The sequence below is a fragment of the Procambarus clarkii genome, chromosome 55 (assembly GCF_040958095.1).
Source record: "Procambarus clarkii isolate CNS0578487 chromosome 55, FALCON_Pclarkii_2.0, whole genome shotgun sequence".
NCBI lineage: Eukaryota > Metazoa > Arthropoda > Malacostraca > Decapoda > Cambaridae > Procambarus > Procambarus clarkii.
In genome coordinates, this window is record NC_091204.1 from 30871603 (window position 1) to 30889062 (window position 17460).

General features: G+C 36.9%; 2 protein-coding genes and 1 long non-coding RNA gene across 4 annotated transcripts in view; all 3 read left to right on the forward strand.

Moving 5' to 3' along the window:
* Positions 1–4089: 4089 nt before the first annotated feature.
* Positions 4090–17460, forward strand: part of LOC138352849 (uncharacterized) — a 569251-nt gene continuing 555880 nt past the window's right edge. For both annotated transcript variants that reach the window (XR_011222921.1, XM_069305404.1), the window contains exon 1: positions 4090–4964. Coding sequence is in view for 1 of the 2 variants with exons in the window: in XM_069305404.1 (XP_069161505.1) it covers positions 4940–4964 (25 nt within the window). In the remaining variant the exon portion in view is untranslated. The remainder of the gene's footprint in view (positions 4965–17460) is intronic.
* Positions 6608–7508, forward strand: LOC138352845 (uncharacterized). The gene is made up of 3 exons (XR_011222917.1): positions 6608–6815; positions 7064–7186; positions 7365–7508. It is a non-coding gene; the product is annotated as an uncharacterized lncRNA (long non-coding RNA).
* LOC138349642 (uncharacterized) lies at positions 12462–13305 on the forward strand. Its single transcript, XM_069305402.1, has 2 exons — positions 12462–12635; positions 12895–13305. The coding sequence occupies exons 1-2, from the start codon at positions 12537–12539 to the stop codon at positions 13117–13119; spliced, it is 324 nt and encodes a 107-aa protein (XP_069161503.1). The 5' UTR covers positions 12462–12536; the 3' UTR covers positions 13120–13305.

A 17460-nucleotide genomic window follows, 5' to 3' on the forward strand; every position in this document is an offset into this window, starting at 1 on the left:
TGTTATGTACTCTCGCAACCCAATGTACCTTCTTGTATATAAATAGATTTCAACTGTAAGGGGGTATGGTTTGCACCTTGTTATTCTAATAATGGATAAATAATTCTAATAATGGAAGCACTAATTATATGAACAAATGCCATGTATTTATTCAGATGATAACAACAGCGAACACAAACCAGCGCATATACGAACGGAATGGTTTGTATGTACAAACTTCTCAGTGAACGAAGTTGTTTCTAGCCCGGTATCCGAAATTGCAGTATACGACTTGACCAGTCCCCTTCACTAGTCATGGAAGTGTGAAGACTCACATGTTAGTGCATTCAGGTGACAAACCTCATGAATGTTCAGAGTGTGGGAAGAGATTCAGTATTCTTGGAAATATGAAGACTCACATGTTAGTGCATTCAGGAAATAAACCTCACGAGTGTCCAGAGTGTGGTAAGAGATTCAGTCTGCTTGGAAATATGAAGAGGCACAGGATAGTGCATGCGGATGAGAGACCTTTTCAATGTGCCGAGTGTGGCAAAAAATTTAAAAGACGTGGAACCATAATAGAGCACATGTTGGTGCATTCAGGTGACAAACCTCATGAATGTCCAGAGTGTGGAAAGAGATTCAGTCATCTTGGCAATATGAAGAGGCACAAGATGATACATGCAGATAATAGGCTAAACACTTTGACCGTGAAAGATAATAAGAGAATGTTGAAGGATAATGAGGCACATAATGGTATATTAACTTACCTTTAATCTAACAGTGTGCTATCACAATGCCAGTTGGATGTTCTTCAGAGGTAATTATATTTTGCTTGAGAAATACACTTCACAATGAAAAGGTAAAGATATGAAGATATTTTATTATATTGTTCTTTTATGAAAGTTAGATGACCAAGCAAGAACTGGAGAAGCTGTCACTAGGAAAACTCAAAATTGCTTATAAGTATAGAAATATCTCTTTAATTTAGCAAAGGTAAAACAAAGCTTTAAATGTTTTTCTTCATATTTATGTAAATAATAATGTGCTTCCTTTTTTGCTTCCTGTGGAAATTTATTTAAAATGTAATATACTCTGTAGCTAAGTTATGGACATTTTTGTTGTAATATTATTTAGCATTGGAGTTGGTGAAGAAGACAATCTGAGACGTACTTAAGGTGAGACCATTTGATTGGTAAAGAAATGTATATTAATCAAGGAATTTTCTCATCAGATTCATATGCAAACTGATGTCCATTTTTTATTTTTTGTTTAGGCGTATTTATGAGTTTTATTCTTGATTATAAATATTTCACCGAAGAGTATATTGAAGGCTGATTGGCATTTATAGCTGTCAGTCAAGTTAATATGAAATTTAAATTTATATTACTCTAGAAATTTATCACTCTAAATTTACCAGAAATTTATTACTCTAGCCTAACTTTATCAGTTATGCTGTAATTGTCTGGGAATAATATTTTACCCGATTTACCTGAGGGCCACTAACTCGAGTGGCCTCATTGAGAACAGGAAGTTGTCGGCTTGTTGAAGGTTCCCTTCCCCCTCCCAGCGGTCCGTCTAATTACCACAAGCTACACAAGCTTCAGAAAGCTTCCTGGCAATACGTTAGTAATGAATAAATATGATATATTTACTCATTATAATGTTGGTGCTGAATGTACAACACGAAAAAACATAATTTTAATCTGAAAAAGTATCTTTTTATAAAGAAATTAGACGAAAAAAAAAGCTGGTTACGCCAAATCAAGTCGACGATCCAAGCTTCGGTTAGGTTAGGTTAGGTTAGGTTTGGTTTAGTTAAGTTAGGTTAGGTAAGGTTAGGTTAGGATAGGTTAGGTTAGGTTAGGTTAGGTCAGCCTAACTTAACATATCATATTTATTCATTACTAACGTATTGCCAGGAAGCATTCTGAAGCTTGTGTAGCTTGTGGTAGCTTGTGGTAATTAGACGGACCCCCCTCCCAGTTTGCCTTCATGATTTTTTCCAGGTATATTTTGAAATTCAGCACAGTTTTAACAGTTATGGGTTTGGTGGGTCGGCAGTTCCATTGATCAATAACCCTGTGGGTGAAAAAGCCTGATTCAAAGTTATATTAGTCTGATTGGCAATTATATTATCCTGACTGTCAATTTACATAAAAAAAATTATATCAAAGAGATATTTATGTTGTGGTGCTTGTGGGTTCTATTACGTCTATCAATGGAGAGTTTCAGATCAGGGTTAGCATTTAGGAACAAGGTTTTGTACTTGTAAATAGCACAAGAGAATGTGTAGAGCGAGTGTATATGTAGCATGTTCAGAGATTTTAAACAGAGAGGTTGGGTGTTGTTTGAAGACAGTTTTATTGTTATGATAGCAGATTTTTGTTGGGTGATGATGGGCTTGAGGTAGTTTACAGTGGATGAATGAACCTCATGCACAGATACTGTATGTTGAGATACCACCCCTAATTTACAAAAAAAAGCCTCTAGATTTTTAGCTCCAACCATTGCATTGCTCTACAACAAATTATTTGAACTCTAAACCTTTCCTGATATTTTGAGAAAAAAAGCAAGAGTAACCTTAGTCCATAAAAGCAGCAATCTCACTGGTCAACAATTATAGACCAATATCAATTCTGCAGATTTTGTCTAAATTATTTTAAAGTTAATTTACACGCAGCCTTACTCCTTTTTATACTTAGTTCTTCCCATAATGGCTTCAGGCCCAAAAAAGGACCAATCATGCCCAGTATGATTAATTTCATTTATGCAGCCCTTGGAAAACTTACTCATTTATTGGTTGACCTATATAAGACGTTTTGACACTGTAAACACATTAACTTTCTTAAATTGCAACATTACGGAGTAAGAGGTCACTCCCTCCAATACCTACAACCCGTTCTCACACAAGACAGTACATATATGACTAGTGCTTAAAGTCAATATGTGGAATGTGATTTAGTACATATGTGATATATTCCCAGTTAACTTTTTTACCAAGGCTCAAACTCTTCCTCACGTACCAATTTACGTCTCACAGTACTCGTCCATCAACGTAGATAGCTGAATAGTCGTGATTGGTTCAATTATAACGAAAATTGTAGTTTTCAGGTCCCACATGGGTTGTGAAATTCACCTACTATTGGCCATGCTCTTATAATATTACAGATCAGCTACATCCTATTGAAGGCTCGTAGTTTTGTTTTGAGAAATATTAGTTGTTCTTAGTAAATTATAATAAGCACAATAAATTATTACATAGAATAAGTGCTTCACCAATCAATATTATATACCATAGTTTGTGCTTTAGAAATCTTTAAAGAATGTTTTGTAGGAACGCTAACAGAAAACGATGTTATGTTGGAATGTATATAGGGTAAACTACTGCAAACAGGATGGTATGGTGTGGATTATTGGAAACTATAGGATTAGTATAGGGTCCACTACCACCTGTTAGGTGGGTAAGGGGTCCAATAACACCCGCAGGATGAGTATGGGGGTCACATCCACCCACAGGAATGGTATGGGGATCACTTCCACCCACAGGAAGGGTATGGGATCCAATACCATCCACTGGATGTGTATTGCGTCCACTACCACCGACAGGATGGGTATGGGCTCACAACCACCCACAGGATAGGTATGGGGTCCAATACCACCCACAGGATGAGTATGGGGTCCACTATAACCCACAGGATGGGTATGGGGCTCCAACCACCCACAGAATAAGTATGGGGTACAATAACACCCACTGGATATGTATGGCATCCATTGCCCCCACAGGGTGACTATAGGGTACAGTATCGCCCACAGGATTAGTATATAGGGTTCACTGCCGCCCACAGAGTCGGTATGGGGTCCACCGCCACCCACAGGGTCGGTATGGGGTCCACTACCGCCCACAGGGTCGCTATGAAGTCAACTACCGTCCACAGGGTCGGTAGGGGTCCACTACCGCCCACAGGGTCGGCAGGGGGTCCACTGCCACCCACTGGGTCGGTAGGGGGTCCACTGCCGCCCACAGGATCGATAGGGGGTCCACTGCCGTCCACAGGGTCGATATGGGGGGGTCCACTACCGCCCACAGGATCGATAAGGGGTCCACTGCCGCCCACAGGGTCGGTAGGGGGTCCACTGCCGCCCACACGTTCGGTAGGGGTCCACTGCCGCCCACAGGGTCGGTAGGGGGTCCACTGCCGCCCACAGGATCGATAGGGGGTCCACTGCCGCCCACAGGGTCGATAGGGGGTCCCTTACCGCCCACAGGGTCTCTATGAAGTCAACTACCGCCCATAGTGTTTGTATAGTGTCCACTATCGCCCATAGTGTTATTATGGGGTCCACTACCCCTCATAGGGTCGGTATGGGGGTCCATTACTACCCACAGGGTGTGTCTGGGGTCTATTTTGGCAATACTGCTTTTCCAATCTCATTTGTTGTTCAATGTAAAATATTTGTTGCTCGACTTGCAACAATTTATATATATATATATATATATATATATAGTATAGTGCCTTTGCAATAATGTACCAATGTGTGTATTTTCATAACTCGTTTTAAATTGTTGAAAAATAAATAACTACATTGTGAATGCAAGTCAATGTTTACATGCTAAATCAGAGTTGCCAGATTCCGCTTAAAATAGCAAATTGTGCTTATTTTCAAAGCTTGAGAATTTAGCTTTAAAGTAGTTAAAAAACTACGAATTTCGCAATTTGCTATGTACTTTAGTGTACTATTTTAAAATAAGGTTGGTTTTTAAGCTGCAAGTCATATGAATCTCAAAAAAAGTATATTATTAACAATCTTATCTCCATAGTTCACTAGTTTCTGTAAATCAGATCTGGTAACTAGGCCAAGTACTGGAAGACTCAAGACACAATGTGTTGAAGCTATTCTCTTTGAAGAAGTCATCTCGACAGGATCTTCCAGCTCCAGCTATAAAACTTCACCAAACATGGATCTACCTAGTACATCAAATGGTAAGGAATTACTAAACTGTACAAAGTTTTATGCTAGAACATTTGTTACAGAATTGTCCCTGTCAGGGACAATTCAGTCCCTATTCTATGTGTACTCCATCACATAGTGACGGAGTATGTAGGAATAATTTTGTTGACACTGTCCATTTTGTCAATTCTTCAACAGCAGATAATATGAATTCCCAGAGATATTTGTAACTTGAGATACTTGGTTTGGTTTGGTTAAGTTAGGTTAGGTTAGCCTAACCCAGTAAATCCTCCCCGGCTAGAATATAAACCCCGGACAAAGTGCTCGTGAAATGCCAGGCATTTGCAAATATGAGGATGTGGTTGATTAGATTATATTCTTTTCTATATCATAGATGTTCAATATATGAAAAATATTTTAGACTTAAAAATGGACCCCTGAGTTACTCAACTTAACACATTTCTTCATATTCATTCCCATTTAGTATGACCTTTTGCTCTCTTTGTTTTAACTATTGTTTTGTGCACTTTACAATTTTTTTCATGAACCTGTAATTTCCTTGCTAGTCTTCCATGTGGTACCTTATTAAAGTCTTTAGCATAATCCATGTATACTACATCCACCGGAAACCCTTTATCTGAGTACCATGTTACCATGTCCCAAAAGTGAGGAGGTTTATAAGGTAGCATCTGTTTTTAAGAAGACCATGGTGTGTCGATTGAATAAGATTGTTCACTGAAAGATGGTAAATGATTCCCTCCCTTAGGATTTTCGCCATGAGCTTGCAGATGTGTTATACCTAGCTGATCGGACATTAGTTTTGTGCTTAACTCTTTCTGCTTTTTTTTTAAATACTGTAAGGGTGAAATTTTCATATTTCAAATCTCGGGGTACTATCCCTTGGTTCAGATATTTTGTGGAAAGTATTTTCAGCAGTATTCATAGTTCTTCTGTCAGTTTATTTTCCTTTATAATTAAGGTTTGTTTTCTTTTGTACCATAGAAAGTACCACAGAAAGGTGTTATAATGTTGTGTTAGCTTTTCTGTACAATTTTTCTTTTTTGTTTGTATAAAAGGCTATGCAATGAATTCGAATATTTACGCTACCAATCAATTTTTCAGATAGATCATCGGATTTTGACAGTATGCTGTACATACCAGATGTTCCAAAAATAACTACAGACAACAATAATGGTACTGTGTTTACTATTTTTATACTTTATATATAGGAAGACAAGTTCAATCAATGAGCATTTTAATATATCATCAAAATTTTCATACATTTCTTTCACTTTGTTACACTTGTAAAAACTTATTCTTAGCTATATTTATATAAATGTTAATACCACTGTTAAATGAACATATTGATTTGTGTCCTTATTAGTTATAGCTTATTTATGTTGACCCAGCACCTTACTAAAGGGATTACCTTAACTTGTGTCACTATCTCTCTAGGGGGCTCCAGGTAGGCAGTATAGGTAATGCCACTAACATGCATATCATTATGGGAAAGTCCATAATTTAACACATAATTATAAGTAGGTAATTTGTAGCAAATTTTAAGATTATTAATAGGTACATTGTAGCATAATTTTGCATAAGCATAATTTTCTTGTTTTGTTCTTGTACTTTTCCTTCGAACACTATTATTTTCTCTTCAGAATTTCACCGGAGAATAGCAGTGATGACTAGAGAACATCTTGAACGTGAGTACCAGAAAGCACGTGCTGCAATGATACAAAGAAATGAGTACTTGAAGAGACTCTTAAACGTGGAGGAACCAAACTCAATAAAGGTGACAAACAAGAAACAGAAAAAAGATAACATACAGGATGTATCACACATTAATTCAAAACAAAGACCAGCTGCACCCCAATCTGATGGTAATCTTCTATTATTTTTTTAACAATATTTCTACAGCTGTTATTTGTGTACTTTCCAATAATATTTGTTGCCTATTTTTAAGTGTATGCTAGACAATTATGGAGATTAAATTACTATAACACTGAACAACTTGGTAGCATAAAGTTAGTTATAGTAATATCTTGAGATTTGTCTGAAAATATTAATACGTACTTGTATACAATTTGCAATTATGTACCATGCTTAAATCTTCAAATGTGCCACCCAGACATTCTGCCTGCTATACTTTCACCACCACACATTCAAAATGCGGGCTATTCTACTAGTGGCAGAACGTACACTCAAAGTTATTTGGCAGCTGGTGAAGAAACTTTGGAATCATTTGATGTTGGTATGTCCCAACATCATTTGTTGGTATTTAAATGAGGGTTTATTTAATGGACACACGTCATAAATATTATGTACCAAAATTGTGCTTAATGCCTATGAAATTTTGTTTAACATATTATACTAATCATTCCTTTCACTTACAATTTTTTCTTACTAATTTGTAATCCCATATTTCAAAGTACTTGCTGCAGAACTTGAACAAATTAAAGATTCTCAGCCAAGTGTTTCTGACTGGCAAAAAAGAAGAAAAAATGCAGAGATTAATTGGGGAGAAAGCAGGGCAATGCTGTTCGATTGGACATTGTCTGAGTTGGGTGTTCCAGATAAAGGTAAATTAAATATTGCTGTGTTCATTAAGGTTATACTGTATAATAAGCATCATATGCAAATTAATGACACTCTATTAATACATTTAGACTTCAGATTGTTTAAAATGTTAGGTATACAGTATTTAAAATTAGTATAAATAATTACCCCTTTTTTCATCAGGTAAAGTTTGTGTACAATGTACAAATTGTGAGGCAAGCATCAAATGTGAAGACTGTTTTGCATTTTTGTGTCACATTTGTGACCAAATGCAACATTTTCTCATGCCTTTCCACCACAGATTATATTGGAAAAATGGCTTTTATGAGCCATTAGACCCGACACAAACTGTGTGCCCTGAAGGAAATATCTTTCACTGGAGTAAGTATACGATACCTGTATAAAATCCGTACTTTGTTCCGAGATTACTTCTACTTCCCAATCCCAGTCTAGAGCTACGATTATCTTGGTATAACAAAATAAAATGAATAAATGTTTCATTTCAGTCATTACAACATTTGGAGAAGTCTTAAAGTTTAAACCTGACACTTGGTTTTATAGATTGATTTAATCGTCTGATTGTTTCTTTTCTGTGAATTTCTCAGTCATTATCTGGAGAATAATGTCAATATTTTGTACAATCAAGAAACAATGAAATATTCAGTCTGAAATTCTTTTCCATAAAACTCATTTTGTCAAACTGTCTTCCTTTTCTTTGTTACCAGAACCTGTTGTACCAGCCCAACCACCAAATTCTTGCCCCAACTGCACAGATTGCAAGTTTAAAATTTCAAGCTCCAGCAATCTCTGCATCTTCATCACTATAATGGGTAAATAAACTTTAAAATTTACCCTTTTATTTCCATTACCGGATATTCCTGAATCACAATACATTTTGAAATTTTTGTTGCTATAAATGTTAATTTTTACATCACTATTTTAGCAAGTCGCCACACCACTCAATGCACTGTATTTTAAACTACAGGAAGGTATGACCTCTATACTCCAATCTATACATGCCACTGTGGATATGAGCATCAACAACTAGGCAAGACCATGCACAAGTCTGGTTTCTATTCATCATTAGGAAAGAGCAGCACATTCTACAGCACCAGTCTGCTTGAATCATGGCACCATATAAAAAGAAATTGTCCCGGAACATCATTTCGGGCATTAGTCACTGCACTGGAATCCTTTGGTGCTTCTCGTGGGCGTGTATGTTTTGATACCGTTATTCTTAATATTTTCAGTTTTATATTTCAATACAAAAATTATCAAAATTTTGTAGTAATGTATATTCATTTATTAATAATTAGTTTTTAATTTTGTTCAAACACAAAATGGAATGTTTTTTTTGTTTATTTATCTTATGTCATAATATGCATTTTAAATGTCACCATCTAAAAAATTCTATTCCTAGATTGGACCCATTAATTATATAACTTCGAAGAGAGTGTTCTTCGAATGGCGATTCCAGCAATATGAGCTGAGAAAAATTAGAGGAGAAGCTGACAATGAGTGTCCTGCTTGTGATAAAACCCCTTTAGCAGTACATATTGATGGCAACAAGAAGCTGTATCGTTACAACAAAGTTGGGAGGTAATAAAATGTGCTTTACAGATACTTAATGTATAGTATTCTTTTGTTCTCTACACACACTATATTATAATGAATTATATTGTCTTCAAATTAATGTTCTTATAAATAAAGTATGCACATATAAATATACATTGTCATATGACATATTTTTTAACTGAGTATGTCTTTATAGTTTGCCTTTCAATTGCATCCATATCATCATTTTATTTATCTAACACCATGTAAATTTTTGTTTTATGTAAAATTTAGCAGTGCATCAGAATTCTTCATATAAAACATTTTTTGATACCCCATTACCCATTGTTTAATATTATAGTGGTTACAGACAATAAATAATTATTTCTGAATTATCATTGCAGAGGTATCAGAAACCCCTATTATTCTGATAGTATCTTCAGCAAAGATGAAGATGTTCAAGCTCATGTTGGCACTATTCAGAGCTTGAAAACTAAGGTGAGTTTTATTATATATTGAGAAACCTTCAATTTTACCTAATAACTGTTTGGCGACTATAACATATGGTGGCCATTTTTGTATTTTTTCATTATAGTTTATATATATTGAATAAGGAAATATAACCCATAGAAATTCTTATGTGCAACAACAATGCCTATCGCGCAAAATAATCTCTACCTTCTACCCGTCCTACATAATTATAATCATGCTCACCAACTGGTTATTTAGATACTATAAATATTTTTGTTTAACAGAGTAAGCACACGTGTGGAGTGTCTACATGGAAAGCTGCTCAAAATAAGCCTCTTTCATTCCAAAGTTTGGATGAAACAGGAATCAGCATGGCCTCCTGTCGACATGGTATTATCCTCCACACCTTGAATATGTATCAAGGAGAGCTGTACAGTTATGCCCACTATTTGCAAATTATGTATTTCAAATACGTAAAGTTTATTTGTCAAGACATAATTTGCAAATATTGGCCATGGGCCTTAACTGTGGCTCAGAAACAATCACATTTTCACATTGGTCAAGCAAAGCCATTTTTAGGAGTCCTACATGCAAAAGGACATGCTTGGTATTGTCAGGTAAATAAAAATATAACATTACATTTATGTATACTAATGTATACATTTATGTATACTAATTAAATTTAATGTAATGTATACATTACATTAAATATAATAAGTACAGTTTGTGTAAAAAAATTTAAGATTTCTGATTGTTTAAGATTAATGATATACGTATCATTTAATATAGTAGGAGGCTTTTAATTTTTGTACAATAATTTGAATTTTTTTTTACTGTATACTTTTATGTTAAAGGTATTGTATGGAGGGCAGTGGCAAGAAGGAAGTGGCATGACTTTAGGGGAAGAGGCAGAGCAAGTGTTTGCATACCTCTCACGATACAACTCTACAACTAAAAACATGCTGAAAGCTGGTATTTGTTTATATGGTTCATCTGATCAAGTTTTTTATTATTTTACCTGCCCTGTAATCAGTATAATGCGATTTGTATTCAGTATTCAATAAGTATCAACTCCCTCAAATAATCAATAAAAGAATGAAAACATATTGGTCAAACTTGAGTTGGTCGTGGTGAGTAAAGGTATGTTATGAAACTGTTATTAATCTATGCTCTTCAAGATGTTCATTGCTATAAATATTTTTCTCAGAAAGAACAGAAGAACTCACAGAGGGTGCAGTCTTTTGGAACCATCGAAAAATTGATGGACTGGCTCGTGCATTAGTTACTCGACTCAGAAAGGTACTAAAAATAATATATATTTATTTTATTTATTTGTATTTATTTTGAAACTTATTATAATGCATTTATATGTGAAAGGTATTATAATGCATTTATAGGTTAGTTATGTGTTCAGATCATGTACTACATATATTTTCCATTATAAATTAGCGACCATTTCCTTGAATTAACTGCTTGAACTTTTTCAATATATCAATAAGGTTAATTTGTATAAAGTATATAGTATTTAATTAACCTAAATGTATGATTCCGAGATATATCAAATGTGTTCACAGAGAAATCACAGTATCGTGATATATCACGGGAACTGTGATGAGGGTTTGAACCCCATGCACTGAGTGCTCTCAGATGCATGCTCTAGTTCACTACGCCACGACATGGTCAGATGAATTGCAACTTGGAGTACTACTGCACCCACAAGGATCCCAAGGCTTCCACTGAAGCCAAACCAGGTTTCACACAATTCCCCCATGAACTCGGTCTCTGTCATTCAGTAGTTCTGCCTTTGATGCCCCCATTTCAATGTCTTTCTCCATGTATTGATATATCACAATAATATGAATTCTATGTGTATTGAAAGGGCCATCAGAGGTAAAACTACTGGAGGACACAGACCAAGTACATGGGAAACTGCATGCACAACCGCCCATGGAATGGGTATGGGGGTGCATAATTAACAAAAATTTAATTGTGGGTTCATTAGTACCCTAGGTTGCAATTCTTTTGACCATGTTGTGGCGCATTCAACTACAGCAAGCATCTGGGAATGCCAAGCCCATAGGTTCGAACCACTCATCACGGTTAATGTGATTTGTTCATTAAATTTATTATATTTTCAAATAGGCCAGAGAGACGGAAATAACAGTTTCAAATGAGATCGACAAACTTGATGTTCAAAAGTCATTGATTCAAGAATGGCGATCTGACCTACAAATGATTTGTAAGGAGTTAGAGTTAAACACTGGAACAACCTCGAAGAACATAAAATATTCTATCGAGGCAGTTGCAGACTCTATCAGGCATCGCAAAAATCTGATTGCCACTGATGCAGGTAGGCTTACTATTTCTTTGTTAACTCTGAAGCAATTTCTATTTAGCTCTTGTCTATAATTTCTATGTAGGTAAATGATGAGGAAATTTTTTTAACAACTTTAAAACTTTCAGCCAAAAAACTTTATTTGCAGCATCCAGTAAAATGCGCTCTTCACTCCGGCACAGAAATGAGTGTGATAGGAAAAAGCTTCAAGGCTTCATAAAAATCTACAATAGTGAAAACTCTGAAATTCTCAGTGAAAAGGATGCAATAGAAGGTATCCTGCCATGGCACAATTTATTGCCTCATCATAGCCAAAATGGTATGTAACTACATCTCATTTTATCAGGGGTTACAATTCGGCCTTATCAAGATAACTAACATTTAGCATGCATAATGGATAAGCTTTACTTATTTTTGAAGTAAAATATCATCACTACTGTTTGTAAAATAGGTGCAGTATCATAATCCGTAGGTTTTTATCAGGTTGATACTGCACAATAAACTATGTATAGTATGTATAATGCAAGTACCTAAACTGTAATTACATTAAATTGAGTTGTAGTTTACTTGCAGTAAATATAATTTTCCTCTTTTATTAGTGTCCCTTGCTCAAAAAAAGAAGGCAGTAGAAGATGTGGAGCTTCAGAAGAGATCCAGAGAAGAGCAACAACACACTGTTCAAGAAATGCTGCATTATCTCGCATATTACAAGAATAAGAGAGAGATTTTAACCGAACATACTGAAGAGTTGTTATGTGGAATTTTTCCTTCATATCTAAGCAAGGTAAGCTAACAGCCTAAATGTGTGTTGCAATTCAGTTCTTCATAAACATTTATCCAGCAGAATTTTATACTTGAGTAAAGTCTTGCTATTTACAACTTTGACAGGTAGACAATTCCATGGTTTTCATATACTGTACTGGTGTGTTTTACATATATTTGAACTTTTACCGAAAACTTTATTTATTTATTCTAATTTCTTTAGTATTTTCAGGGAAATTTGTAAATGTCTTAAACCCCATTAAATAGTCTATATATTACAGGATCCTAACAAGTACACTATTGAAGAGAAGCACCTATCAACCAAAAATAAGAGTGGAATCTTGGCTCTTTTGAAGCAAGGGCAAAAGTTGTGTTCTGACAAGCTGAGTGATGCAAAGCGTTTATTTGGATACCAGGAAGAGGATGTTGATGTTTCCGAGCCCTACCTGGAGCTTTGTGACAGTGAAGATGATGATGATGAAGATGAAGATTTACTACTAAACTGATGATACAAAAGTTAAGTATAATAAATTTTACCTGATTTCTCTTGCTAATTTCTCTTACTTAATTTCTCTAATTTCTAATTATCCTAGCCCTAAGATTACTACTGGCCTCCATTGCCTTGCCTGCACTTTGTTTCCCCCTTAACCATATCACTCATTCTTACAGGTGTGAGACAGAGAGGTACAAGATCATCCAAGAGGAACAACACCTGAAGCACCCAACATATGGGTGTTTTAATTAATAAAAACGCCCTTCATGGCTTCACTCATCCTGGCTGGTTTAATTAAAAAAACCTAACCTAAACCTAATATATATACCTCTAGAGTCAAGGGAGTTAAGTTTTAGGCTGCACAATGAAACTGCTATTGACAATTTTATAACTGCTGCTGATAATGTCTGTCCTGTGACTTTTTTGTAAGCATAACCAAAAGGCTTAACAATCCCTTGCTTACAAAGGGAATACTTAAACCCATTAATAAAAAACATGACCTTGAGAAGAAGTATAGGTTAGGAATTGTCTCCAAAGAATTCTCATGCTCTTCAACAGGTCACTTGAACTCCAAACCTTTCCAGTTATCCTAAAAAAAGCGAGTTACCCCTGTACACAAATGTGGTGATCTCACAGATGTTAACAACTACAGACCTATATCAATCCTGCCTAACTTGTCAACATTTTTTGAAAAGCTACTTGAACTTGAACTCCAAACCTTTCCAGTTATCCTAAAAAAAGCGAGTTACCCCTGTACACAAATGTGGTGATCTCACAGATGTTAACAACTACAGACCTATATCAATCCTGCCTAACTTGTCAACATTTTTTGAAAAACTAATCTACAAGCAGTTTTACTCTTATCTAGCCAAACACCATATACTTAGTACTAGGCTGTACAAGAATGTAACAACTCTTGTATATATCTCAAAAAAAAAAAAAAAAAAAAAGCACAAGACGAAGCTTGAAAAAGTTTAGTGGTATGCCAATAGGCTAGTCCCAGGACTAAGAGGCATGAGTTACGAGGACAGGCTGCGAGAAATGCAATTGATAGGGTACATAAAGATAAACTGTTTAACACGGGTGGTAGGCGAACAAGGGGACACAGGTGGAAACTTAGTACCCAAATGAACCACTAGGATGTTAGAAAGAACTTTTTCAGTGTCAGAGTAGTTAATAGATGGAATGCATTAGGCAGTGATGTGGTGGAGGCTGACTCCATACACAGTTTCAAATGCAGATATGATAGAGCCCAGTAGGCTCAGGAATCTGTACATCAGTTGATTGCCAGTTGAGAGGTGGGACCAAAGAGCCAGAGCTCAACCCCCCGCAACCACAACTAGGTGAGTATACACACAAACACACACACGTACACACACACACACACACACACAGACACAAACATACACACACTAATGCCTCTATTCACCTTGCAGTAAATAGGAACCTGAAAGTCAGGAAGCTGCTAAAGGCTGCATCTTGGGGATGTGTGAGTGTGTTAGATAAAAATATATGTTGTTTAGATATGATGGAGGAAAAGAGGCCGAGAGTCGGTACATTAGACAACCGACGCTTAGAAAGGCGGGGTCCAAGAGCTAACAGCTAAATCTTGGAAATAATAAATTAAAATATTTAATACACCCACATACATGTTTCACATTATTTTGGCTGAGGGCACACTGAGGGCTGATGGCCCCGTCGACGGGACAGGAAGTCGGTGGTTAATCAAAGGCCTCCCACATCCTCCACATACCTGAGGATTATTCCGGCTTAATTTTAAACGGAAGTAATGTCTTGGCATTTACGGCTTCAGCGGGTGGGTGGGTCCGTGGGTTTATTACACTGTGAGTGAAAACAATCGCCTATTCTCTATTTTATATTGCGGCTTGTAGAGCTAGAAGCTGTTGCCTCTTGTGTGCGTTGCACAAGGGGATTAATATCTGGATTAATAGCTTTCAATATTTCCAGTATTTTTTAAGGTAACGCTTAAATACCGAAGATACTGCTATTGGACACCGCTTAATTGACAATGTCTCAACAACGCAGGCTAAAGATGTGCGTGGCTCCTGCTATTGCAATGATGCTCATTTGTTTTTCAATGATGGGCCTTAGTTGCCCCCTCTCTAACTTACCGTTCTAAATACCCCTTCTCCATCTTCCGCAAACATTTCCCCTCATACATCTCCCCCCTTTCCTCCTGTCCCCCTTGTCCATCTTTGTCCCCCTGTCCATCTTTGTCCCCTGTCCCTCACTTTGTCCCCTTGCCCACATTTTCTGTCCTCTGTCCCAGATCCCTTTCCCCCTCTCTGTCCCCTCTCTGTCCCCCTGTCCCCCCTTTCCATCTCTCTGTCCCCCTGTCCCTCTCTATCCCATTGTCCCTGGCTCTGTCCCCCCTGTCTCTCTCTGTCCCCCTGTTCTTCTCTGTCCTCCTGTTCCTCTCTCTGTCCCCCTGTCACTCTCTGTCCCCCTGTTCCTCTATGTCCCCCTGTCCATCTCTCTGTCCCCTGTACCTCTCTGTCCCCCTGCCCACTCTTTCTGTCCGCTGTCCATCATCTGTCCCCCTCCCTTTCCTCCAGTCCCCCTATCCATCTCTGTCCCCTTGTCCCTGTCTCTCCTCTGTCCCCTCTCTCTTGGTCTCCTGCCCCCCTCTCCTCCCTCTGTCCCCCGGTCCCCCTCTCTGACCCTGTCCCTCTGTCTCTGTCTCTGTCCATGTCCCCCTCTCTGTCCCTGTCTCCCTCCCTGTCCCACTGCTCCCCCTCTGTTCCCCCGTCCCTCCTCTGGCCCTGTCCGTCTGTCCCTGTCCCTCTGTCTCTGCCTCTCCTCGTTTCTGACATTCTCTGTGTCAGCCTATCTCTCTGTCTCTTTCCTCGCTCTATCTCTGTCATTCTCTCACTGACTTTGCATATCCTTATCTATACGTCTCTGTGTCTAACATTCTCTCCCTGACTCTGTCTATATCTATTTCTCTGTCTCGATCTTCATCTCTTTCTCTCTCTCTCTCTCTCTCTCTCTCTCTCTCTCTCTCTCTCTCTCTCTCTCTCTCTCTCTCTCTCTCTCTCTCTCTCTCTCTCTCTCTCTCTCTCTCTCTCTCTCTCTTTCTCTCTCTCTCTCTCTCTCTCTCTCTCTCTCTCTCTCTCTCTCTCTCTCTCTCTCTCTCTCTCTCTCTCTCTCTCTCTCTCTCTCTCTCTCTCTCTCTCTCTCTCTCTCTCTCTCTCTCTCTCTCTCTCTCTCTCCCTCTCTCTCTCTCCTTACATACATACATACATACATACATACATACATACATACATACATACATACATACATACATACATACATACATACATACATACGTACATACATACATACATACATACATTTATTTAACACATGTGGTACACGCACAAGGGGACACAGGTGGAAGCTGAGTACCCAAATGAGCCACAGAGAGATTATAGAAAGAACTTTTCAGTGTCAGAGTAGTTAATAAATGGAATGCTTTAGGCAGTAATGTGGTGGAGGCTGATTCCATACACAGTTTCAAGTGTATGGAAAGTGTATGTATTCAAGTGTATGTATTCAAGTGGCGGGACCAAAGAGCCAAAGTTCAACCCTTGCAACCACAACTAGGTTAGTACATACATACATACATAAGATATAAAACAGTGGAGGATTCCCAGGTAGAACAATCAACCACAATGCCCATTACCCCTTTACCCTGATGTCCTTAACTACACAACTATACAAGAGTCATTAACACGTGTAATGGCTGATCCCCCATCACGATAGCATAAAGACCAATTGCTTGACCCGCAGTCTGTCTTGCTCCTCAAATAATTTTCGGGTTAACATGAAAACGTCTCTCGAGTTTATCTTTCTAATGTTGTTTTCCCATCTTTCATTTTATCAGCTTAGTTCCTTTATTATGCCCCAATTACTCATCCCTTGAGCGGTAGTTAAACTGAACCCAAATTTAAAAAAAGTTCCTTGCTAAGCAAGCTACAGTCTTGATAAGTCAGATATATTGTTTGTTAACACATTTCTCAACAATGAACAGTCAGTTTTATCAAGCTAACATATCCTAACACAACGAGTGAGAGTATTAACTGGTATAATTATTTTATTAGACCAGTATATATTATTAGATTATACTGGTATAATTATATATATATATATATATATATATATATATATATATATATATATATATATATATATGTATATATATACATATATATATATATATATATATATATATATATATATATATATATATATATATATATATATATATATATATATGTATGTATGAGTGTGTGTGTACATGTGTATACAACATTAATAATTTTGTAACTAGCGTCAAACATTGTTATTT